Source organism: Scophthalmus maximus, chromosome 16, assembly GCF_022379125.1.
Source record: "Scophthalmus maximus strain ysfricsl-2021 chromosome 16, ASM2237912v1, whole genome shotgun sequence".
Classification (NCBI taxonomy): domain Eukaryota; kingdom Metazoa; phylum Chordata; class Actinopteri; order Pleuronectiformes; family Scophthalmidae; genus Scophthalmus; species Scophthalmus maximus.
Genome location: NC_061530.1, coordinates 12,152,477 through 12,176,582, shown reverse-complemented (window position 1 = coordinate 12,176,582; position 24,106 = coordinate 12,152,477). Strand labels below are relative to the sequence as shown.

The 24,106-nt window shown below is 43.6% G+C and overlaps 1 protein-coding gene across 2 annotated transcripts; it reads right to left on the bottom strand.

The window, feature by feature from the left end:
* Positions 1-1,737: 1,737 nt before the first annotated feature.
* erbb2 (erb-b2 receptor tyrosine kinase 2) lies at positions 1,738-22,933 on the bottom strand. Of its 2 annotated transcripts, none has more exons than XM_035613049.2 (27): positions 22,652-22,933; positions 15,706-15,857; positions 15,315-15,495; positions 14,970-15,110; positions 14,543-14,608; positions 14,312-14,427; positions 14,066-14,207; positions 13,639-13,767; positions 12,947-13,088; positions 12,452-12,525; positions 12,162-12,252; positions 10,907-11,109; positions 10,453-10,582; positions 9,734-9,824; positions 8,916-9,070; positions 8,786-8,833; positions 8,560-8,698; positions 8,355-8,477; positions 8,150-8,248; positions 7,876-8,061; positions 7,407-7,562; positions 7,229-7,304; positions 6,862-7,008; positions 6,437-6,534; positions 6,061-6,252; positions 5,531-5,924; positions 1,738-5,421 (listed from the first exon to the last, which is right to left on the bottom strand). In XM_035613049.2, the coding sequence occupies exons 1-27, from the start codon at positions 22,722-22,724 to the stop codon at positions 5,072-5,074; spliced, it is 3,894 nt and encodes a 1,297-aa protein (XP_035468942.1). In that variant the 5' UTR covers positions 22,725-22,933; the 3' UTR covers positions 1,738-5,071. The 2 variants fall into 2 exon arrangements, with proteins under 2 accessions (XP_035468942.1, XP_035468943.1); XM_035613050.2 differs by having other exon boundaries at positions 5,531-5,921; positions 22,652-22,932.
* Positions 22,934-24,106: the final 1,173 nt, after the last annotated feature.

Below are 24,106 nucleotides of genomic sequence, written 5' to 3'. Positions count from 1 at the left end.
CGTGGTCCATCCGATCACCTATCGTCAGAGGAAAAGTCAGACTCTCCGGGCTGTGTTGGCTGGCGTTGTTTGGACTGTGACGGTCGCCTCTGGGTTTGTGTACACCTTTTTTTACAAGATATTCTTAACCATGTTCCCCATGGTGCCGTTTGCTGTGGCTATTGTGATAATTGGAGTGTGTGATTCTTTCATCATTCACACATTGATAAACTCTGATCCGGGCAAAAACAACACCATCCACCCGCAGAAGCAGAGAGCCGTTCAGACCCTGATCAACAGCCTGGTGGTGGCCTTCATCTCGTACCTGCCTCCGATACTTCTCTACACTTTTGGGCTTCCTCTAATCGACGATCCCAATGTGTTCTTTTGCACTATTGGCCTTCCAGTCACAGTGACTTCCACTTTGGGATCTGCTGTCATGCCTCTGCTCTACCTAAATAATCTTGGCAAATTGGATCGTTTCAGGTTCGGATGTTGCAGGAAAACTTGAATACTTAAATTCATGCCTCTTCTGCTAATGTCTGCGCCTCCCTCTCGCCAAACCAGGTGCTGTAGAAGATGTATATATATATTTACACACGCATATGGAGAGAGACAGAGTTTCAGTCAACTCTGACATACAATGACCCCAACTCACTTGTGTCCTATTGTCATGTGTTTTTGTTTCTTTCCTTAATTTCGGTTATTTAACGTTTTGTTGTTCTTATATGTTGTTTCCCTTTCATTCTTACATCGTGTGTTCAATTTTTGCATTAATATTTGGTTTCGATGTTATGAAAAAAAGAAGAAACTGTGGAAAATGAATTAAGAGTGCTCCTATATACTATAATATGTATACTCAAGACTTGAGAATAAATAGTTGTGTTATGAAGTAAAATTTTAATAAAGTTGTTGAATTAGTCTGTGGTGCAACAAGAATCTTATTGGCTTTTGGATACAGATGATACACTGCCGAAACCTAAACATAACCATATTAATACTTAACAATTCTGGGGTCATCAACGAGCAGATTACTACACTAGTGCTTGGTAGTAAACAAATTACTAACATTTTCAGTGAATTTTTCCAGATACTGTAATGAACCACATCTTTTTTTTTATTTCCACATTTCATGCCCTCGCATAGTATTTTGATAGTTTACAGTTTTTGTTGCAGGCTCAGTTGGAACAGACGTACTACGAAATGTGACATTTACCACATTTACCTCTTATTAAATGATTCAAGCATATAATAGTCTCAGGTTTGAATATTTCTTCCGTACCTCAGAAGATGATGCGGTCAGTCAGTGTGGAAGAAGTTTAAAGCTACTTCCTGGGAAATACGTGTAACTTCATGATTCAAGTAGACAAGCGGGTTCAGAGAATTACTTATTCTATTGAGGCAAACAACGAATGTACAGTGTTTACACTGAATCAGTAGAAAACCAGAGACAAGATTACTGAGTGTACTGCTGTCGCAAAGAATTAAAGCTAATTCATGGGTCTTTTAGATGAACATTGGTTGTAGTTCAAGTCATCATCACTGGGTGGCAGGAGCAGCAGAAAGTTCTCAGTAACTTTCAGTGGTAGATAAATCTTTTCACATTTTTGTAGCTCACTGGGTCCATTTTATTATACCATGGTTCAAAGACCTATCGATGTAGATCTGAGATTTAATTTAGTTCCAATAAAAGTTAGAATATGAGAAGAAAGAGAAATGCACACCCACAAAAAAATGATAATCCAGGATCAAAACATGTTGGAAGTTTAAATCTTTTATATGCTTTTGACACACATTGTATGCAAACAATTCCATATAAAAATGACCATTTCTTCATAAAATATTTTCTTACATATTTACCCTCTCCAAAGTAGAGCGACTGGTCACAATGCACAATGTATTTAATCAAATTAGCTACCAAAATGATTGTTTTATTGATACATATACACTTTATTTATATACTACACATGTACACAATTGGGCTTACTGACCAAACAGGTAGGAAAGGATTTGCATTGTAAAACTCCCGATATAATGGCTATTATTCATGTCCTGTCACAATCACACAAACTGTGAAAAAATATTCATGTGACAAGTTAGAGAGATACATTTTTCTTCAAAATGTAAATTACAGATATTTTATTTTATCAGTACCTTCCTGTAATTTAACTGCTTTCGCAAAGGATCACAAATCAGAAAGCTTCAATAACGTTGACAATGGGAGGAGAATGAAAATGTTGCCATGACCACCAGGCCACAGGATAATGCCTAGTCCTCCGGCTCTGTACCAGTTTTAGTGAGAAGTGAATGGTTGAATTTTGAAATAGCTGTCAACGAACTAGAGAAATGGAAATAACACATACTGTATTAAGACAGACAGATAGATACCCCCCCCCCGTCTGTGAGCTTCCTCGGTGATGTGCAGGCAACCTTTAAAACTAACAATACATACAAGAATGACACTGCAGTGTAAACACACACACATTAACTGTGGCCGCATTAAAGCTGTGTGCCGTGGTCTCATTATTTGCAAGGTAAATATCACATTCTTCATCATCTGTGAGCCGTGCCATAGCGTCGTTACCATCCTGTGAAAACCTTGTGTTTCCAGCCGAGGTGACGTTCACATCTGCTGAAAAACGTCCTCACGCCTCACAGTTGAAGCTTTAAAGCTTTGAGGATTTTACTGGCGCTACTGTGTGATATAAAAAAAAAAGTCACGGGGTGCTCCGGCACACACACACAAAATGATACATTCATTAATGTTTTTAAACCTTTTCATAAAATGCCACTGGTTTAATGTAAATGTTAGATGTTCTAAAATCTGGGTTTCTCCTACAATGTAGACTTTGTGGAGATATGAGGTCTTCGACTGACAGCAACGACACGTGAAGGGTTTCATTCCAAAACACTCATAATATAAACATGAAAAACTGAAATATGAATCATATCACTGGAAAATAAATCCAATTCTATACAATGTTAGTATACAATGGTTGCAGGTATTGAAGTTAAATCTTACCATTTTTTCCATGTATATAAAAAAAAGAAGTTATCTTTATGAATGAAATTGTTATCTGAGATTAGGTATCATATTTAGATATCTCATTCTGGAACAAAACTCTTCAAAACCCGTATGAGAACATCAAGACAAAGTAAAATTTGCCAAAGACTTAAAGAGTGAAAGTGAAGTGATGGTGGAGGATGACGGGGAGCTGCACACATTCGACCTCCCACTCATCACAAACACACACACACACACACACACACACACACACACACACACACACACACACAGAGACACACTCTGTTCATTGTGTGGAAATTACACATCTCAGACAAGTACTTCCTTAAAAAATAAGAAAAAGAAAAAGGTTGAATCTCAGTAGTAGCTGGGTGCAGCTGGATGATAAGATGCAGTTTGTTAGGTACACGACAAGATGTGGGAAAATGATGTCGCCTGCTCACTTGTTCGGGATTACGAGCCCAAATTACTGAAGCACATTCTGCTACAGAGTCCCAAAACCTCCGCAGGAAAAAAAAAGAGACCTCGACTTCTGTCTTTTCAAATCTGTGACAACATCAGTCACTGGGACGTGTGAGTTCTGACTTTCCAACAAGGACATGGGGGTCGGACAATGGCTCCATTGACTCGGCTCAACCTCCCCCAGCCCAATACTAGTTAACATGAAGAGAAGAAAAAAAAACTGTCTTCAAAAAAATGCTGTAGATTATTAACTGGGATGCCAGTGTGCTCTTGCCGAATGGAATTTGAGCCGTGCATTTATTATCCAAACCGAGCAGAGGGACGTTTTTCATTTTTCCTCCAGTGCATTGCTCAACTTTTACACAAATACACAAACAACAGAGCTACGACAATGTTTGTTGGTATGAGATTGTTACCAATTAAAAACAAGGGTAACAAACTGATTCTTCACCTCTTTTGGGATATACTGTATCAACCAACAGCTTTTATGCATTCTTGCACAGTGAAAATATAAAATTGATAACACAAGCTTGGGGGGAGGGGGGGGGGCATATACAGTAACCTAACACATTTACTGCATAGTGCATCGTTAAAATGCAAATAATTCTCCCTTATTCTTTTTTGCGAACCCGTCGATCCCTGAAAGGTTTTCTCCACCTTAATCACTCGTCCACTGTGTTTTTTAAACACAAACAGTGTTTTCTGTTATTTGTGCAGTTTTATTTTTCAAATTCTGCCCGTACCTCGTATCTCAGCTGCTGTACCACAAAGAAGCTGCAGCCGCAGACACTAACAACCACATACATCAGTGCAGCACAATGCCTCAATGTCTTCTCCATACAGGAAGCCTTTCTTTCTGGGAGCATATCTACTGGCCAGATGGGCTGCAGGGCCTTCTCCGGCCAAAACAAAATGGCTTTGAGTGTACTGAAGACCCCCATCAGGTCTGGGAGAAAGTGACCAGAATACTAAACGTAATCCCCAATGCATACCATGGCTCACTTTGTCAAAGTGTTCTTTATGTGTTTCCCTGATTAGCTGGACTGAGGACCATATGAGGAATTGAAGGAAAAAAACAAAAACAAAATACTCCACATGTAGAAAAAAAAAAACATAATTAAAACAAAATCAATCTTAAAAATGTGTGAATCCCGCCACATGTTGTATTCTGCGACGATCGGACTCGTCTTGTACCGTGGCGGGTTTCCACAAATGTGAACCCTTTTGCTTATCAAGTACTGGGTCGTTTGCAGCGGCTGGGTAAACTTCTTTTTGGCACTTAACAGTCGCAGGTTGCTGAGAGGAAGACAGGAATACAAATGACGCCCAGGACACCGGATTAATTCCACACTGTGTTGAGTCATGATGTGTCACAACGGGGGGATTTTTGTGACTTCTGCCGAGTATCCTCAACTGGTCTGGATGTGGGTGCTTCATATGATAAGAGAGAAGACTCGGGTCCATCTGCTCATTCCTAATGTCAAACACACACACGGGTCATTTCTGTCACACACGCATCCATCTTCCCTTTCTCTCGCTCCTCTTTTACCTCAGTAGACTCTGTGACTCCTCTTGAGTTCATCACATTACTTCTATTCCCTCTCTTCAAGTATGTCCACTCCAGGTGTCTGCAAGTCCCAGATACTCTGGATTCTCTGCTGTGGACGTCACAAACCCGTTCAGATGCCTGGGCACTCCCCCGTCTCTCTGCGGCCCTCCGTCCCCTGCCAGCGCATTGGCTTTAGCTACAAGGTCCAGGTAGTAGGGGTTGTCGAAGGCCGGAGAGGTTGAGGCCCCGGAGCTCACGGGGACCAAGTACCCTGGGTTTTCTACGCTCTGACCGGTGCCCAGGCCATTTGGGAGGCGTCGGTCTACTCGGGAGCCTTTCCGAGGCAGCGTGGTGGGCCGCTCGGGGACCGCCGGTCTGAAATCCAGAACCTCCTGGTTGACATACTCTGTTCAGGTGAACACGGGAAGAAATGTCAGATCTAAATATTCAGAGATGTGATATTTTATCATACCATTCCTTTCATGCGACTTTTTTTTTTTCAATCACCCACTCACCTGGCAAGGCGCGATTGTGATTATGGCCGTTACTACGTCTGGGCAGTGAGTGATGAAAGGGATGAGGAGGATGAAAGCCGTTCGGCCCATCTGTCTCCAGGTCATCTTGGCTCCCGTCGGGGCACGTGGGGTCTTTGCAGTAGCGTCCAGGGCTGGCCGGGGGCAGCGAGGGGTCGTCAGGAGGCCCGTCCAGGAAGACTGAGTCAGACTGTCCTCCGGTCGAGGGGCTGCGAGCCAGCGTCGGGTACTGAGGAGTCCACAGGCCGTTGGAGGTGCTGGCTCCTAATGGCAGGGTAGGGTACTGGCTGCGGCCGAGAGTGCTCAGGGAGGAGTACATGCTCCGAGGGCCGCCTGCGATGGAGGGTTCGACATCCAAGCCCTGATCTCTGCTCTGCTGGTGAGTGAAGGGGCGACACATGAAAAACAGACGAGGAGAGAGTCTGGATCTCCATGGCGGATACATATCAAAGCAGCCAAGTACAAATGACTTTAATGAGATTGTTCTAAACATTTTGTCATCACCTACTTACCCTGTATGATTGGTGTCTGGACGGCCCGTTGGAATGAGCCCCGTCCCCCTGACCCCGGGGGAAGAGGTTTGGCTGAGGCACCAGATACTCCTCAGCATCCAGCAGTTCCCTTATATTGTTCCCCTCCTCCTCCATCAGCATCCGGAAGAACTGGCTGTCCACTGGGCTGGACATGCTCATCTGCTCATCATTCTGTGAGACAGCGAAACAAGAGCAAGGAGGGAAAAATAGAGTTAAAATCTTTATATACTGTAAGCGACACCGTGCCGAGAACACAGCACAGATTAACAAACAAAGATTTCGACTAATATCGAGAAACATTGGACACAAAAACAAACAATGACACTTTGACAACATGAAACTCGTGTAAGCATACCTGAATGACTACATAGCGAGGGGGATCTCTGGCCATGACACTGAAATCATTCACCAGATTTTTGAACTTCGGTCTGCTCTCTGGATCAATCATCCAACCTGCCATTCAAAGAGGGAATCACAATGTCATACAAGCAACTTTGAATCAAACTACTACTTGATGATGGACAATTCAACACATTTGAGCCGTTTCAGAAAGCTTGACATTCTTCATTGAACTTGCTTATTAAATTATTTCCAAAACTCTTTAGAACACAAAGGTCAACTAAACTGCTCAGGAACATTAACTTCTCCTGTTTCGACCAAACAGAAAATGAACCACAGTGTAAGTAAAAGTCCTGTTCATGTGCCGTTTGCATATTTACCAGCCCGGTAAATTATTGAATTGCTTAAACACAGACTGAAAGCATCATCGATGCCACTGACATTTGACCATGATCATGTAGACGTCGATGGTGCAGATGAGCGGCTGGGGAAGTCGTTCTCCTCCCTCTAAAACTTCTGGGATTTCCCTCGCTGGGATCATGTCGTAGGGCTTAGCGCCAAACGTCATCAGCTCCCAGACTGTCACCCCTGAGAAGGAAAAGTACAATCATTAGATCGTGAGCTTTAGTCCAAAATAAAACATCCACCAAATTTAGTTAAACTTGAAAAATGAACAGTTTGCTAAAGACACTGCCATGAAATTAAGGTACATGTAAAATCAGCATGTCAGTATCCAAAACAACGAAACAGAGACTTCCAAAAGTGGCTCTACAGTTTTTTTAACACTTTGTCACTGAGTGATGCCGACCGTAGCTCCAGACGTCGCTCTGATGTGTGAACCTCCTGTGCAGAATAGACTCCAGAGCCATCCATTTAATTGGTACCTAGAAACAAAGACAAGCAAGTTTAAAAAAAACAAAAACATAAATCAATGAATTGGAATTCTTCCCTGTGCCGAGGCTCTTACAGCCACAGTCCCATCTTACCTTCCCTCCGTCAGCATGATACTCAGTCTCGTCTATGTCGAGCAGACGGGCAAGGCCGAAGTCGGTGATCTTCACGTGGTTTGGGTTTTTCACTAGAACGTTGCGGGCGGCCAGATCCCTGTGGACCAGCCGCACCTCCTCCAGATAACTCATCCCCTACACCAACAACACACACATGCGGATCCGTCACTCGCAAATCCATGTGTCCACAAATACACAAACCGATACCACATCCAATTTAAGAAGAAGAATAAGGTGACAGACACAATCAACAGCAACGTTCACACACTGCTGTTACACTACAGCTGTTTTCAGAACATTTCGTTACAGTCATCAACACACACACGCTTGCTTGCTGTGCATCTTTTCCAGCTGTATTAATATTAAATATTTTCCTGAAATTTTACTAGAGGGCTTGGAGGAACAGTTCCGAAAAATGTTTGCGATATCTTGTTTCGTGACTATGTACCTTGGCAATCTGGACACACCAGTTGAGGAGGAATTGTGAGCCAATGTGGTCCTTGTTCTCCCTGACGTAGTCCAGAAGGCAGCCGTATGGCATCAGCTGAGTGACCAGCTGCACCGTAGAGGTCAGACAGATTCCCAGAAGACGACACACGTAAGGGCTGGCAACCCCCGCCATCACATAGGCCTCCTGGGAGAAGACAGAGGAGACATGTTGGGGGGGTTGTGAACTGTATTTATAGCTCCTGTAAGTGTGCGTGTATCTGGCTTGTACTCACATCAAGGATTTCTTTATTGGCCTTTGGCGAGGTGTTCTCTCGTAATACCTTAATAGCAACTGGTATTTTCACGTTTTCCCCATCAGGAGCCCACACTCCCTGAAACAGTAATCAAAACTATAAAACATATTATCTAAATAACAGCTAAAGCTGTATTTGTTCATCTTTGCAACAGTCAGTTCCGCTGTAGAAGTGGATCACAGACCTTGTACACGGTACCAAAGGCCCCTGCACCCAGCACCCTGAGTTTTTTCAACTCTGTCTCCTTTAGGATTCGCATCTGAGCCTGATTGGGTGACGCACCACTGGGCGTTAGAGGCTCTACCAGCTGTAAACACGGAGAAAGCGCATGGTAGATTCATTCATCTCACAAACAGTACAAATAAACTCCCAGTGAGCCCCATGCCCACCTCATGTTCCTGCAGGATCCTCCTCATGGTCTCCTTCCTCTTCAGCTTCTTCTGCCTCTTCAGGTAGAAGACCAGCAGAGCCAGCAGGATGAAGAAGAGCACCACCCCACCCACCGCAGCCGCAATGGTCGTAGCCGGTCTACACAGACAGAAACAGTTCAACACAGCTCCTGTTTCTCATAAGAAAATTAATAAATAAACCTACTAAGGCACAACACTATCTCACCCTGTCCTGTTATCAACGGGGCAACCTCTGTCATCCATCACAGTGCAGCTAAAATAGAGAAACCTGAGGTGTGAGATTGTTCTCATTGTGCGCTTGTAGCCGAGCATTTGAGATCTGTGCATCCACTCACGACAGAGAGCAGTTGGTGTTGCAGGGCAGACAGTGTCCTGTCGCGTTGCTGTACTTCCACACAGTCTGCTGATCCTCCTTCACGCCGCTGGGACAATGGTCCACACAAAACTCACCGTCCTGGAAGTTTCGACACTCTGTGCAATGTTCTGCACCCTGAAGACGCGGAGGGAAATATTTAAGGTCATTTATACACACAGTTTTAATTAGGTTGATTATTATTATTGATTTTTTTATCTGTACCATTTGGAGGGTTCTTTTTTTTAAGTATAGACAGGCCCGATATGTGGGGAAAGATCAGTAGTGGACATTGCATGTACCTTTAGACATTTAGAGCACAGGGACGTCACCCGGTTTCATTATTTCTGCCTGAATGATTTATTTTTATCACAGTGTGCATTGTCTACGTGCCGTTTTGTAATATGCTCTGAAATGTTTGGGCCACATATTTAAACATTTTTATTCAAATCCACATATAAAGGCATTTTCAGGGATGTAAATAATCATCAATTTGGGATTTTATTTTTCATATGTGTTCAATCAACCAATGAATTGTTAGATTTTTATACTACGTTATACGTTATGATTAACCAACAACACAGAACCTAAACATCTTCAATTTAAAACTTGACTAAAAACAATTAGTTACTCAAAAAGTGTTCACTTGACTAATAAAATTCAGCGCTTGATGTTTGGTTACAAATATAACATTAATAAAACGTTCCATAAGGACCAACATAACATGCTGGTCAGATGAGACATCATTCAGCGCTTATTGAGAAATGAAATCCACCACAATCACACTGTGACTTATCTTACCGGGCCATGGCAGGAGGCAGAGCCATTGAGAGGTCCACACTCTGTGTGACAGGCGACACACAAAGATCCGTCTGTGTATTCACGCATAGCTCTGCAACACAAGCACAAAGTGGTGTAATGTAGTCTACCATTTTGTTAAATGCATTTATCTCAAGCGCCTGACACACCGCTACAAATAAAGTTAGCCCTGAAAGAGGAGCTCTACAGGTCAACTTGTTCTCTGAATCACAATGTCTGTTGTTTATCAACCATAAGGTGAATCATAGTGTGATTACATGATTATATCTTTGACATTGCTCTGCAAGCAAACGGTAATTTTAGACTAAAATAATGCATTATTGTCTTGCCTTAACAATAATATAATGCAGACGTGATTTTAAATACAAATGCACACCAGGTCACTGTTCAAAGAAAAGGCTGACTCCCCAGCGTTATGACATGAATTTGCTTTGTCAATGATGTACATTTGCTTAAGGGCAAAATTTACGTTAAAAGCTTCCAGATTGATTTATTGTGACTCCTTTGGCAATTGCCAAACCAGTCAACCACTCATGTATCCACTTGTTCACACCTTTCTCTCCTATGTTGCACATGCAGGATTACTTTTAGATTATTAACTGTAGAACTTGTAATGACACAGTATACTGAAGTCTTTGGAACATTATCACTTGGGTTTTTATTGATTTAGTGCAGCCACACCCACACACAAACGTTCTTACCCCTGATAGATGTCACACTGCTCTACACACTCAATGCCACGTCGGAAAGCTTTGCAGGACACACACTGGCTGGGTCCCGGACCCCAACAGCCCCCATCACACAGCGGGTGACAAATGCGCCCCTCTGCCTCTGAAAACACATTCAGACTTACTTTGTTAAGTGTGGGTTTCTTGTTACAGTGAAAATTATGAATTTTGGACATTCAAAAAGTACAAGAAATCCCCAAGAAGGACAGTGCAGACAAGCAGCTATCTGTTACAAAGGTATTACACAATATCACAAATATTACTTTAAATATATTTAAATGTATATTTAAATGGGTGGGATTATTGTCTATGGCCAAAGTGTTTAACTTGTATAAAGACAGTGTTCAATCAGAGTGCAGCCCACAATAACTTTGATGGGCCCTTGCCGTTGCTCTGCTCTGCAAACATTAAGTGCGTTTTCACCTACCACAGGCTTCGGGGTCCTGGTTGTGGCTGACGATTCGGTGGGGTCCTTGAGTGGGATGCAGGAGACTCCCCCAGGGCAGTGAATTGGTGTAGCACAGCTTGGAATTGTTGTGCAACAGGACCAAACCTCCACTGACGCTGCGTAGTGAACGCAATCCAAGAGACTGGATGTGTAGATTTTGGAGGGCGAGTGAAAACACACCCCTAAAAAGAGGGAAAAAGCAGCAATGGATCATTTTTAAGGGAAAATCTTTGATAATGATTCAAAAATGTAGCTCCTGTAACAGGGAACAAGGAACTATTTGTTGCGTATTGATATATAAAGCAATCACACCAAACTTGACTTAAACACAGCATCGACAGGTATAGGAATAGTTTGTTCCAATTTGATTAAATATCTAAAACTAACCTAAAGATATGAATGTATAGCACAAGATCTAACGTCAAACTGCATTCATCATTGTTAGGTTCATTACTTTTTAATACTGAGGCCTGGTGAAGTGCTCTATAACCTGAGATTCTCCACCATCACATTTAGACAAACATATGTGAGAGTTAAAGGGAGCAGAAAAGATTGAATCTTGGACAGAACTAAAACAAAAGGACTGCAATTAAAAGAAAGATATTTTGAAAACTAATTGTGGACAGAATAAAGGAGTAAAATGATGAAAGCAACAGCGAAAAACTCATTTATGTCATTAGTAATGATATAAAAAAGGAAAAACAATCCACATGAGAGCAACTGACCAGAAAAGACAAGAAAAAAAGCAAGATTTACACTTTAATGAAAGTAAAGACATAACAAGTCTGCCCTAATAAACAAATTATAGCTTATAATTTCAGATCTTGCTTTAAAACAGTTTCAGACAAGCAGATCTCACACAACGACCTAGTTTGAGCGTGATACAATAGATGGCGTCCCATAAGCACCTTGTGTTATCCTGGCTGACGTGTGCTGCATGTCAAAGCTGCTGCGTTGGCTAATAATTAGACTTTATAACATTGAAAGTGAACAAACTTCCTCAATGGAACCAAACACACATTTGAAAAAAAAAAGAAAGAAAAAAAAAGCGGAGCACCAAAACAGACACAGTGTCGCTGGATGGACATGGTGTGAGGCACAACACAGAAAGAAACTCGACAGTAACTTATGAGATAACAAAAACATTTATCTTTTGCATTAAATATCTTACAGCAGACAGGTAAATGTTCCAGGGTTAATGAGAGAAAGATGGGTAAGACGGGCAAAATCTTACTTGTAGAGCATCCTGCCTCGGATCACCTTCAGGTTCTCAAACACACTCAGGTCAGTCCACTCTTCAGGCCAGGCTTCAACGTACAAGTAGCCTGCAGAAAGAAAGAAAAAATCAGACGGACATAAATACTCAACACACTAAAAACAGAGGAGATGTAGTACGCTGGATATAACAGGCTTCTAAGTTGGTGTTATGGAAAAGTAGATTGAATTGAAGAAACTCTGCTCTTACTGATCTCTGCACATTGAATAAATAAATAAATAAATAAAAGGAGTTTGATCAACACTTGCCTGTTATCTCCTCCAGTTGCTTGAAGGTGCTCAACTGCTCCAGTGTCAGTCCTGAGGTGTTGCTCACAGTGTCCCTGGACAAAAACAACATGAGACTCGCGTAAAGCTTACGTTGACCAAGAAGCCGATTGATTTGATGTTGTGCTCTAATTTTATTGTTAAACTTTAACGCTGTGACTCGAAATACAGCCATCTTTGTCATCCACTCCAGACCAATCTCTTTCGGGTTAGATATGAGTAAACAGGACAAGCAGACTCAACTGTGTGAAAGTTTGTTGTTATATCCCGACACATTATTGTGTAAACTCTCTATTTGCTGTTCCAGTCATGAAGGTTAGCTCAGATTTTTTTGTTTGAATATCAAGAGAAACAGGAGTTTGGAATTTGAAGTACAAGAGAAATCATACTGTGCTTCTGTGGGGGCAATTCTTTTATTTTGTCATTTCTAAAGTATCTTGTAAGCTTAATGTTTCATATGGCCAATGTATTTCTCACCTTGCAAAGCTCTGAGGGAGGAAGGCCAGACTGCCAAAGATCTTCTTACACTTGTTGAACTGCTCCACATTTGAAGACGTTACCATGGCAATGCCATGGTTCTCCATGACGCCAAGGTTGTCCATACCCAGACCATAACACACTGAGATATGAACAGGGATGACAGAGTTCAACCGTTTAGTCATGAATCCAGATAACAACCTAAACTTTCTAAGAATGTCCAAAATGACAGGAAAGGAGTGACTAACATCCTTCCATACAAAACAGGACACCATCAGCATAGTATGAAATATAGTGTTGTATAATGCATTAAACAACAGGGTATAAGGTAATTGCCAAACTGTTCAAGCTAGTGGTTCAAATGTTCCACTTTTTACTATGCACAGATGATCGAACCTAGCTAAATGCACCAATCCTGATTCATGAGATAAATCCCAGTAACAACAAGGCAGTGCAGAAACAGTTTGGTTCACTTGTCATCATGCTATGCATCAGAACATCAGTACGTGCAGCACATCTCAATCATAATGTACAATAGCACCATGTAGGGCACACGAAGACCCCAAAGCTTCAGCCATAACATTATCAGAGCCACGTAATATAAAAAAGTCATTCTTCTGTTGGACTTCTGGATAGCTATTATAAAAATGAAGTATTGTTGTCCAAATGCAAATGTAAACAATGACACCTACTTTTGGGACAGTCCCCTTCACACTTGTCACATTTCTGCGTGTCAGTTCCATCAGGGTGGGAGATGATAACTTCCTTGTTGGCTACGGGACAATTCAAAGTACAGGCCACTTCCATAGCCAGGTAGTTATCTACAGACAGGGACACAAAGGGTTTAAAGGTCATTTTCGCAGAAGGAAAAATGAAACTGAATTACATATGAAGAAATTTGAAGCTAGAAGCCTAAACATTGGCAGGTTTATTTCATGGAGGGGAAAATTAGCAAGGATTGCAAATAAATAACGTTTTTTTCCTGCTCCCTCTGTGTCAATTATCATTAACGTGCCCTACAAAGAGACACGTAATCATCAGCTGCACATCAGCCATTAGCCGAGCACTGTTTTACAGCCTTCTCGGATTGAACAGCGTCGTTTCAAAATTAATTCTCACAGGGACACGTCTTGACGCAGGTGGCTCCAAAGTTGAACTTCTTGTTTGGGTTGGGTTTGGTCTCAAAGGTGATGGGGTCGTAAATCGTAGGGGGAGGGCAGTTCTCCTTACACACACCGCTGTCATTGAAGTGACGGCACGCCTGGATAGGAACAAGGAAACATGTTAGTCCATAACACAGGACGGGGTGCGTGTGTGTGTGTGTGTGTGTGTGTGTGTGTGTGTGTGTGTGTGTGCGTGGTCTACCAAGCAGTCCGAGTCTTTGGGTCCTGTGCATCCAGCAGCACACTGCATGTGACAGCAGTCGTTGGGCAGCGGTCCTTTGCACCGCTGACAGCCAGACGCACATCTAATACGGGTCACTTTGAATGAAAAGTGAAAAAGAAAAGGTTTCAGCTGCACTTCACCTGCTCTGAACGTCTTCCAGTGAAAACCAAACAGTGTCACCTTCATGCTCTGCACATTATTTTAACTCACAGGTTTGGCAGTCCTGTGCAGTTTCTCCCCAGCAGTTTTTACCACACGCAGAGGAACAATCTGGACCTGAACCACGAGAAACCCAAGAACGTCAAATAAGGAGAGTGAAGCACTTAATCCACATTTTAGCAAGAAAATAAAATAACCTCATCCATAAGAATTTATCCATGGGCACTTTGAATATCTGAAGCGAATATAATCTGCACATTTCACCCTGTAGCACAAATGTCGAAGCTCACAGTGACACTCAGATGATGTCTGTCGAACATACAAACTAACAATCAGAACTGCACACCATTTCCTTTTCTTAAACACGGTGAGCTGCTTGCTGTTGTTTCATTATCCACTGTAGCGCAGTGTCATTTCTCTTTCTGCACAGTAACCTATGGGATGCCCAATACTTCAGTCAGTCGTTCTCGCTGCTCACATTTAGCCGCCCGAGGCTGCAGTCGGTGCACCCTGGCGTGGAAGTTCTGCTCATCCAAGGTGTCCCTCCAAATGATGTTCTGGGGGTCTGGGAAGCACAGTTGGGGGTTCCCCCAGATGTACACACCACCCAACAGGATCTCTGCAGGGGACATCAAATATAAGAGAAGCTAAGCACAACATTTTATTATGTTTGATTGACCTTAAGAGCTTCCAAGAATTTACGCTGAATATATTGATGAATATAAGATGAATGAGCCAAAACAAGTTTTACATAGTCCCAGTCCACTCAGGTTATAATGTTTCGGGGGCATCAAATCTACGCTCGACTATACCGTCGTCTGACCTGTGAGGCTACGAAGCCGGAGTGTCCTGAGCCCCTGTCCATCCAGAGTGTTATCCAGCACAGCCAGGGCGAAGCTGGAGTTGTACCGCTGGCTGCCTCGGATGATCCGGAGGTTGTCCAAAGGCACCACATTCACCGACACATGGGCTACGAGTACATAACCCTGCACCTCCACGATCCCCTGGGGAAGAAGAGGTGAAGAGACAAAGGGATCAACTGACGGGGCAGAAAAATTGGTGGATTGACTAAAAAACATACTAACTAATTAAAGACTTGCTTTATTTGTGAGTTCTGTTTTATTATTAATGACTATGCCTCTTTGGTTTCCAGGTTGGAAAAGCCTCCTCAAGTGCCATATTGCTAGATATTGCTCACTGTCACAACAAAATACCTGTAGGAAGGAGAGGTCCGGTTGTCCATGAAGATGTGTAATCTCCAGGTTGCCATGGACGACCTGGCAGCCAGTGTACAGCAACCTCAGGGTCTCGTAGTGGTTTTCCAGGCTGGAGGGCAGTGCCAGCTTCATATCTGTGCCCAGGCACACTGCAACACAGATGACATTTGACCCCAACGTCATATCAGTACACATACACAACAAAAAAATACTACTAAAAACATCTGAAACAGGCATTTTATTTCCAACAGTTTTATTGTCAATCCAAACAAACAGCTAAAATAAACCACTGTCACCTGAGAGATCACAAATCTCCTGACTAAAACTGGAAATGCTCCTATTTACTTACTGCAAAACTCAGACAAACAAATAAAGCCATATTCAGGCCAGAATGTTTTAAAGTGTTTATTTTATACCTTTAAATAAATCCCCAAAACAACTTTGACCTAGAAGAAACCTTAAATCATCGAAAATAACCGACAGTAAGAAATTCGTGTTTTCTCTGCAGGGTAGCAGGGCTCAGACTTAGACGTGGGGTAAGAGGCTCTGATATCCTCGGGGGAGCTCGGAGTGAAATCGCTGCAACTTTGCAACGAAAGAATTCCGTTGAGGTGGGTCGAGCATCCGATTGGGATGCCTTCTGGCCGACTTCCACTGGAGGGTTTCCAAGCATGTGCAACCGCTTGGCCCTGGGGTAGACCCAGAACATGCTGGAAAGAATACATATCATCTGGCCTAGCAACAACTTCAGGATCCCCCAGGAGGAGCAGGAAAATGTTGCTGGGGAAGAGGGATGTCTGGACTACTTTGCCTGAACTGCTAACAGCATGATGGATGGATGTATTTGTGGGGTAATGCAGAAATATTTGCTCACTAAGGCTTACTTGGGGCACCAGCACTCCTTCTAGAATTAAGTCATCAAATTACTTTAGCAGTATAAAGTGTGCTTTAGAATAATGTTTTCATACTATGAAAACAGTGAAACGTATGATAATCACTGCTAACACCATAATCAATAAGAAGTTCATATAAAACACGCTTTCCAAATCATCTAACACCAGAGGTCCCTCACATTATGAACACTGTACACTTCCTGTCCATTGATTGTGTTCGGTGCCGGAATAATGAGCCAATTAATCCAAGTAATGGAGGGTAATTTATTCAGCATAACTGCCAGATATTCTCAAACATTTAAATTTCTCAAATGTGACAATTTGTTGTTTTTCCATATATTTATATAACCAAGTTTTAGAACGAATGTGCCAAATAATGCTGAGGATGACTGTAAAAATTTGACTGCGTAACTGTTTATAAGTGGCCTTGAATTGGCTCTTTGAAATACAAAGCGCATGCACCGCCTTCGGTCTGTCTCTTGGTGCACATGATATATTTTCCACCGGCAGCAGAGAGCACAGATTCCCCACAGTGGGCCACACACAGCATTACTTTAAGGGTCGCACAGCGCTACAATTCACGGGGGGCTCTCTCAGACACATAGCTCCCATGCTTCCGCAGGCGGTCACACAGTGGACAGTCCCTCCTCTGCCGGGGTTATAAATGACTTCCTCTGGCTTCCTTCCAACGGCCCCTCAATGGTCAACCCCCGCTCCTCCCTCCTCATCCCGGTGCTATCTCCGTCGCTCCTTTTGGATCATCGCAGGAACAGGAAGTGCTGGCCGGCATGAGGAAGCTGATTTTCATGATTCACCGAGGTTCGACAAACCTCAGGTGATATGCGCTCATGGTATATAGTATGCTCTTATCAATGTGTAAGGTTTCATGGTGATTTCCAAGCATGCAGGACCCATTTCACAGCTCCATTGGATGTATTGGATCATGAAGTGCAAATAAGATCTGGATGAAAATCTGACAGTGAGCTACTGCAGCAAATGGGTCTCTGATAAATAGTGTGGCTGCCAAAAATACACACCCAGTCGTTGCAGCTTGTGTCAAATATCAAATCAAAGGACTAATCACCGCCTCCTTGAGCGATGTCATCATGGAAAATAGTTTTGCGCCTGGAGCAGAGTGGGAAGTCAGGGTTTCATCCTGGAGCATTTAAATCATTTCTACTAAGACAGTACACCTCAACACACACAGAATTCAACTTCCTGAAACTCCCACAAACTACAACACACACACACACACACTCTCTCTCACACACACACACACACACACACACACACACACACACACACACACACAAACACACACACACACACACAAACACACACAAACACACACACAGACAGCTCCAGCACTGGGGATTAGGTAAATGTGCCGTAACAGAAAGCACATCAGAGAAGATTTTCCATTTCTAACAAATATGCGCGCAGAGCCAGTTCTCAGCTTCCTCTCCTTTTATTCCCTCATTGTTTGCTCTCCAAAAGTCTCTCAGCAACGGCTGTGTGTGTGTGTGTGTGTGTGTGTGTGTGTGTGTGTGTGTGTGTGTGTGTGTGTGTGTGTGTGTGTGTGTGTGTGTGTGTGTGTGTGTCCTTGTGAGGAGCTGCTCACCCCTCCATCCCCTCTGCCTAAAATACTCTCTCTTTTATCACTTACTCTGCTCGACTGCCTGCTGTCGTGTCACTATCGCTGCCTTCCTCTTCTAAAGTCGCTCGCTACATCAGTTTATTAGCCGGTTTTAGGGCCAAGTTATCTCAAAATGTCCCCTTTGCTCCCATTCATTTTTTTCCCTGTCACGACTCCCTCGGTCTGCGAGTCGTTGCCCAATTCTTTTTGGGCTCTGCAAAGTGTCATTTCACAGGAATGCGTGTCTTTGCATATCTCCATGATGACACACGTGTACGTTTTTTTTCACGAGTGAGTGAGAGGGGCTTTTCATTCCCCCTTTCGAGTGCTGCCACTCCACAGGGCGGTGTCTACAACACCATCATACAAACTATCTCTCTTCGATCATACCCCCCGTCTACACCTTCGCTTTGCTTCAACCTTCATCTAGAACAGCAGTTAAACGTTTAAAGTTTCATGACGCCTCTAGTAAGCTCTGGGTCAGGCACTTCATTTGGTAAATATCAGCTGATGAAAAGCAAGGACCAGAAAGTTGATTGTTCAGTCCCTGTTTCAACATATGTCAATGTTAGAGACAGGGAACTCCTACCTGCCTCCTTCTCTGGGAGAGGAGTGCCACCGCTGATTAAACAAGTGGCTTAAAATGAACTGTGACCCCTGTCGAATTTTACGGTATATGGACAATTACGAAAAAATCATGTATCTTTCCAGATGGATCACAGGGAATTTTCTTCAATAACAGCCCGGGTACTTGAAACTACAGGGCCGCAACTGACAATTGTTTTTCCATCTTTTTTTCATGAACTGAAAACTCTAATTGAATCTATAAACTGTCAGAAAGGACGAGTTCTTAAGGCCAAAGCCACATTTTTAAATGTTCCAACCAACTGTCCAAACATTCAACTAATAAATGATGTAAAACAGAGAAAAGAAGCAATACTCAATTAAAGAAAGTGAAAATGTATGAACAGCTTGAAAGCACAGCCTACTTGTACTTTGATTGTTTGTCTTCGAGTTCACAGTGGGTTTAGAAGCCCTTAGGCCCTTGTTTACGAATTAACAGTGACTGATCTGATCTCGGTCTGTACAGGTGAGGATGTGTCGACCGCAGGCCGACTGGCCTGTACCAGTGTGCTGCTCGGTCCGACTGAGTGAAAACTAAAAAGCCAGCTCGACGCCACACCTGTGTGTGGCAGCGTGCCAGTTAGCAGAGGGAGTGTGTACGTGTGTGTTTACCAGTGTGACTACGGTAAGAGTGACACAAACATGGTGGCAGGGATGCTGCGGCAGGAGCTGGACTGACGCGTGGTGCCAAAGCCTGCAGTGACACACCAGAGCAGTCAACAATGATCCTCCGGCCTCCGCTCTGCTCAAACAGATCAGCTCCCGTCAGAGCTCAACACACACAGACCGACCTGATCCAACAGGACATTCTCAGCCCTCGAATTTAACGCGTCAGTCCTGATTCGAATGCAGTGCTGATCCTCGCAAATGCGTCTTGCATAAACCTCAAATTTCTCCCAACCTCCCCGAACACATTCTTCTCTAGCCCTTCACTGCACGGCCGAGTACGAAAAAACAGGTATTGCTCAACAGACAAGCAGAACAGGATCCGTGCTGTTCTGGAGCTACAGGCGGGAACCCTTCGCTCACTCACCCTGTCACAGAGAGACAACAAACACGTCACAGGTCTCGGGCCTACTTTCTCGCACGTCTACTACAATTTGTAAGCACCTGCAGCTTGCATTTACAGTTTCTTTACATAAAGACTCCACAAAAAGTGCCGACAAATAAATTTAAAAAATAGTAACTTACTGTTTCAAAACTAAAGAATCTAAAATTGGGTTAGGACTAGATGAATAAAATCGAGCATTGATGAAAAGTGTAGTAGTTGATTCTAATCACATGGACTATGTGATATAAATTAATCTGAAATCGAAATGTTCCTACAAAACTATTTTGTGTCATGATTCAGGTTACAGGAAAAAACATATATCATTTTATGAAGAAGAAATACTGGTATATTGACAAATCGACACTGGGCAATAACAATATCTGTGTATATTTTTAAGGTGTTGTTTTGGGGGGGGGGGGTTGTTTTTTGTTGCTTTTGCCTCAATTTTTTATAGTGTCAGAGAATAAGGGGGGAGAGAGGAGGGGTGAAATGCAATGGAGGTCCAAGCCAAGGATGTTGCAATTACAAGGTACGTGTCATAAACAACGAATGATAATTTCCTTTTCTGAATTACTAGATTTTTAACTACAAGAAAGTGTCCCACTGATACAGGATGAAAACAAAACCAACAACTTTCCCCCCAAAATAACAGACACGTAGAAACGTGGTCTCTGCAGAAGAGGAAATCAAAGAAACAGGAAAGAAACTCTTTATTCCTGGCAAAGAAGTGATTTCTTCTACAGATTTGTGTCAGAGTACTGTAAATGAGGTGTTGCCCCTCAGGCCTCAGAAAAAAGGAGACTCAAGAAAGTGTTGCTGACAGTTCCCTGTCAGGCTGGTTGAGTGAGGCCCACCGGTGGCCCCCTCCTCGGCTCAGAGAGTTAGATCACTAACAGACTGGTGACTCACGGCTGGCTGAGTTAACCTGCCACCGAGGCCAACTCGGTAGGACTTAATCACTTCACAGTGAGCTCTACTCAATGGGTGCACTGGAGCGTGACAAGGACATGAACTCTGGGGGCTGCACACACACGCACGCACGCACGCACGCACACACACACACACACACAGGGGCATGCTGCTGAAATAATATTCCAACCACTACAGGAAGAACAACAACACAGATGCTGACCTTTGGAGTCATACACTTGTTGGCCACAGTGTGTGTGTGTGTGTGTGTAGACAAAAACAGTGACATAACCATACTTAGTGGCCAAAAGTACAACTTTTACAAAGATTTGTCCATGTGTCGGGGTTTAATGACCAATCAGAGCGCTCACACTGAGCTGATGCTTTCGGAGCATCGACGCTGTGGAGGAAAGTGCACCAACCTGTTCCCACCAACAATGCAGATGTATTTGGGAATTCACTTTGCCTGTGACTGTTGGCTTTGTTTGTGTGTGTGTGTGTGTGTGTGTGTGTGTGTGTGTGTGTGTGTGTGTGTGTGTGTGTGTGTGTGTACTCGAGGAGGCAGCTGATTTTCAGCCAGTATTTCTTACTCATTCTAATCATTTGAGGAGTTAAGAGAAGTTGAATTAATTATTCCTATGTAGACATTTGATATAGACGCTAAATGTTATTACTCTGCAAAAGCCGTTCTCCGATGCAGCAGGGGGGTCTGATATTTTCACAACTGCATTTTAATTTAAAAAAACTGTCAAGTGCATGTCAATAAAGAGGAATTTCTCAGTGTTATTGATGTCAATATTTTTGCCCTGAGCTTTAAAACCATAAAAAGGCTTTTTAAAAAAACAGCTGATGGGTTTATTGATAGTGCAGCTAAAACAGATTTTTATCCGATGCATCTGATAGGGCTGCAACCAACACATTATATTGTCACGATTAATACAATATTTATTGGTTCAGACCTATTCTTTGACTAACAAGTCCAAATCACTACAATATTCATGTTATTTCTTAAGTTTAGGAGGGTCAATAACAAGCCTCCTATTTGAGGGGATGCATCAAACATTTTACACGATTGCTTTATGACTTATTATTATTATTTATTATTATCATTATTATTTAAAATGACTATTTTTTTTTGAAAGGCTTGAAAAGAAGCAACCCGCTCAATTTGATCACACATGTATCCCCTGCCCCTTTATGCTCATCTTTAATAACCCCATTTTTTTTTTAATTGTGTTTGTATTACAACAGTTTTGTGGGACGACGCCGCACAGCACTTGGGTCAGTGAGGCTCTCGTCTCGCTGGCAAGTGGCCCCTCGATCAGACAATGTCCTCTTCGGAGGCAGCAGTGAATGATTGACATCGTCATGATCCTGGGCGAACAATGCGCTGCCCTGTGGTGCTGCTGCTGGTGGCTGTTGTTGTTTGGTTCTTCTGTTTACGCGCAGGGCGACGCGCGTAACGCCGCGTCCGCGTCCGCGAGCTGCGACGCAGCTTCGCACATTTGGAGCCTGGTTTTTTTTGGTCTTTCTGGAAGTTGTAACAAAAGCGGGCTGGGTCCTGACTCCTGAACTCAGTGTGACAGGTGTGGGACCCCCCCCCCCCCCTTCCTCGACAGAGTGACTGAGGGGGACAGACACGAGAGAGAGAGAGAGAGGGGACGAGGGCAGCGGACCCGCGGAGGAATGTGCTCCCAGAAATATCAGCCTCCTTCGGCCCCCGGCTCGACCTCAGACGTTCACCCAAATACGCACACACACACACACCGCTCAAGCTCCGACACACGGTCAAGGACGAGAGAGGCTCTGGAGAAAGACAAAGTGACCCACCTTCTCTGGCCAGCGCGCCCGTCGCTCCGAGCAGCACGGCCCCCACGAACACCAAACTTCTCGCCGCGTCCATCTGCTGCGACCCGCCGCCTCTAGTCCATATTCCAAAAGCTGGAGGTTTCCACTGTTCCCGACGAGGAACCGCTGTCTTCTCTCTTCTGCTCTCCCCCCGAGATCCCGGGTTAGGGGGTGTTCTTGTGTGTGTGTGTGTGTGTGTGTGCTTTGGTTTTTATTTTGCAGAGTTGTTGCGCGTTTCCCAATCTCAGCGACTTCCTCCCTGGAATTCCGAGCCTGTTGGTTGCGGAGCGTGACAGCGCGCAGCAGCAGGCGCGCTCCCGCGGAGGCCTGAGCGGGGAGTGGCAGGTTGAGTCAGCCCGCCCTCACTTCAAACTCACTTCTCCGCCGCGCCGCGCGAACTTTCTGCAAGAGAAAGAACATTTCACCCACCCTCAGTTGATCCTCCTTCATGTGAGCAGAAAGTTTATAACCACTTCTTATGTAGCCAGTCTACTTTGTGCTATTTCCTTCGGGTGTTTGACCTAGTGGCCGCTGTGCAGTAGGCCCTAAAGGGAAGGACGCTTGCAAAAAAAAATGTTGCCACGAATAGCTTTTATTTAACAGTTAACTTCATGCAAAGTGCGGTCAAACATCGAATCAATATTTGCCCCCCCCCCCGCCCCCTTTGTCTGTTTCTACACGGTGCACCTGCTCCACAGTGTCCCTGGGTCATCGGTGTCTTCGTGGAATCCCAGACCGACTCCATGATGTTGAGATCAGGGCTCTGTAGGGGCCATCGCCATCTGTCGCAGCAGGACTCTTTCTTGTCGCTGGAGATCGTCCTTTATGGCTTAGATTGTTGCCCTGAATGAATGTAGGACTGATCAGCCACCTCCTTGATGCGGCTGCTCGATGGACAAGAATCTAACCATCTAAGATTTCCGGGTCCGGAAAGCGAAGCCATTGCGTAAAACCTGTAGTCTCTGGAATGACCAGTAGAGGGCGACTCCACTGGTTGCAAAAAATAGTCGGTTTCTATTGAAGTCTATGAGAAAATGACTCTTTTTTTCCCCACTTGATTTATACTGTCAGTAAAAAAAAAACCTGAGGAGGTTGTGCTCTCCTTCTCCAGTTTCTAGTCTTCTTCATTACACCATGATGTTCATTTTGTGAATCAATGGTTCCATTTAGAGTTAAATAGACGACAATCATGCAGCGTGATTGAAAGCTATAGTACCATCCAGTAGGTGAAATATTGCAGGTGCCTCGCCGGGCCGGGTTGAGAGGAAAGGAATGGGGGCGAGAGGAGAGGTGGGAGAAAGGGGGTTGGTTGGTTGGTTGGTCAGCATGATTACACAAAAAGTGGGGAAATGGAAGAACCATTAAATATTGGTGCACATTCGTTTAAAAGGGCAGATCTGGGAACTTCCCTGAACACTGCAAGATTTCTCAGATCGT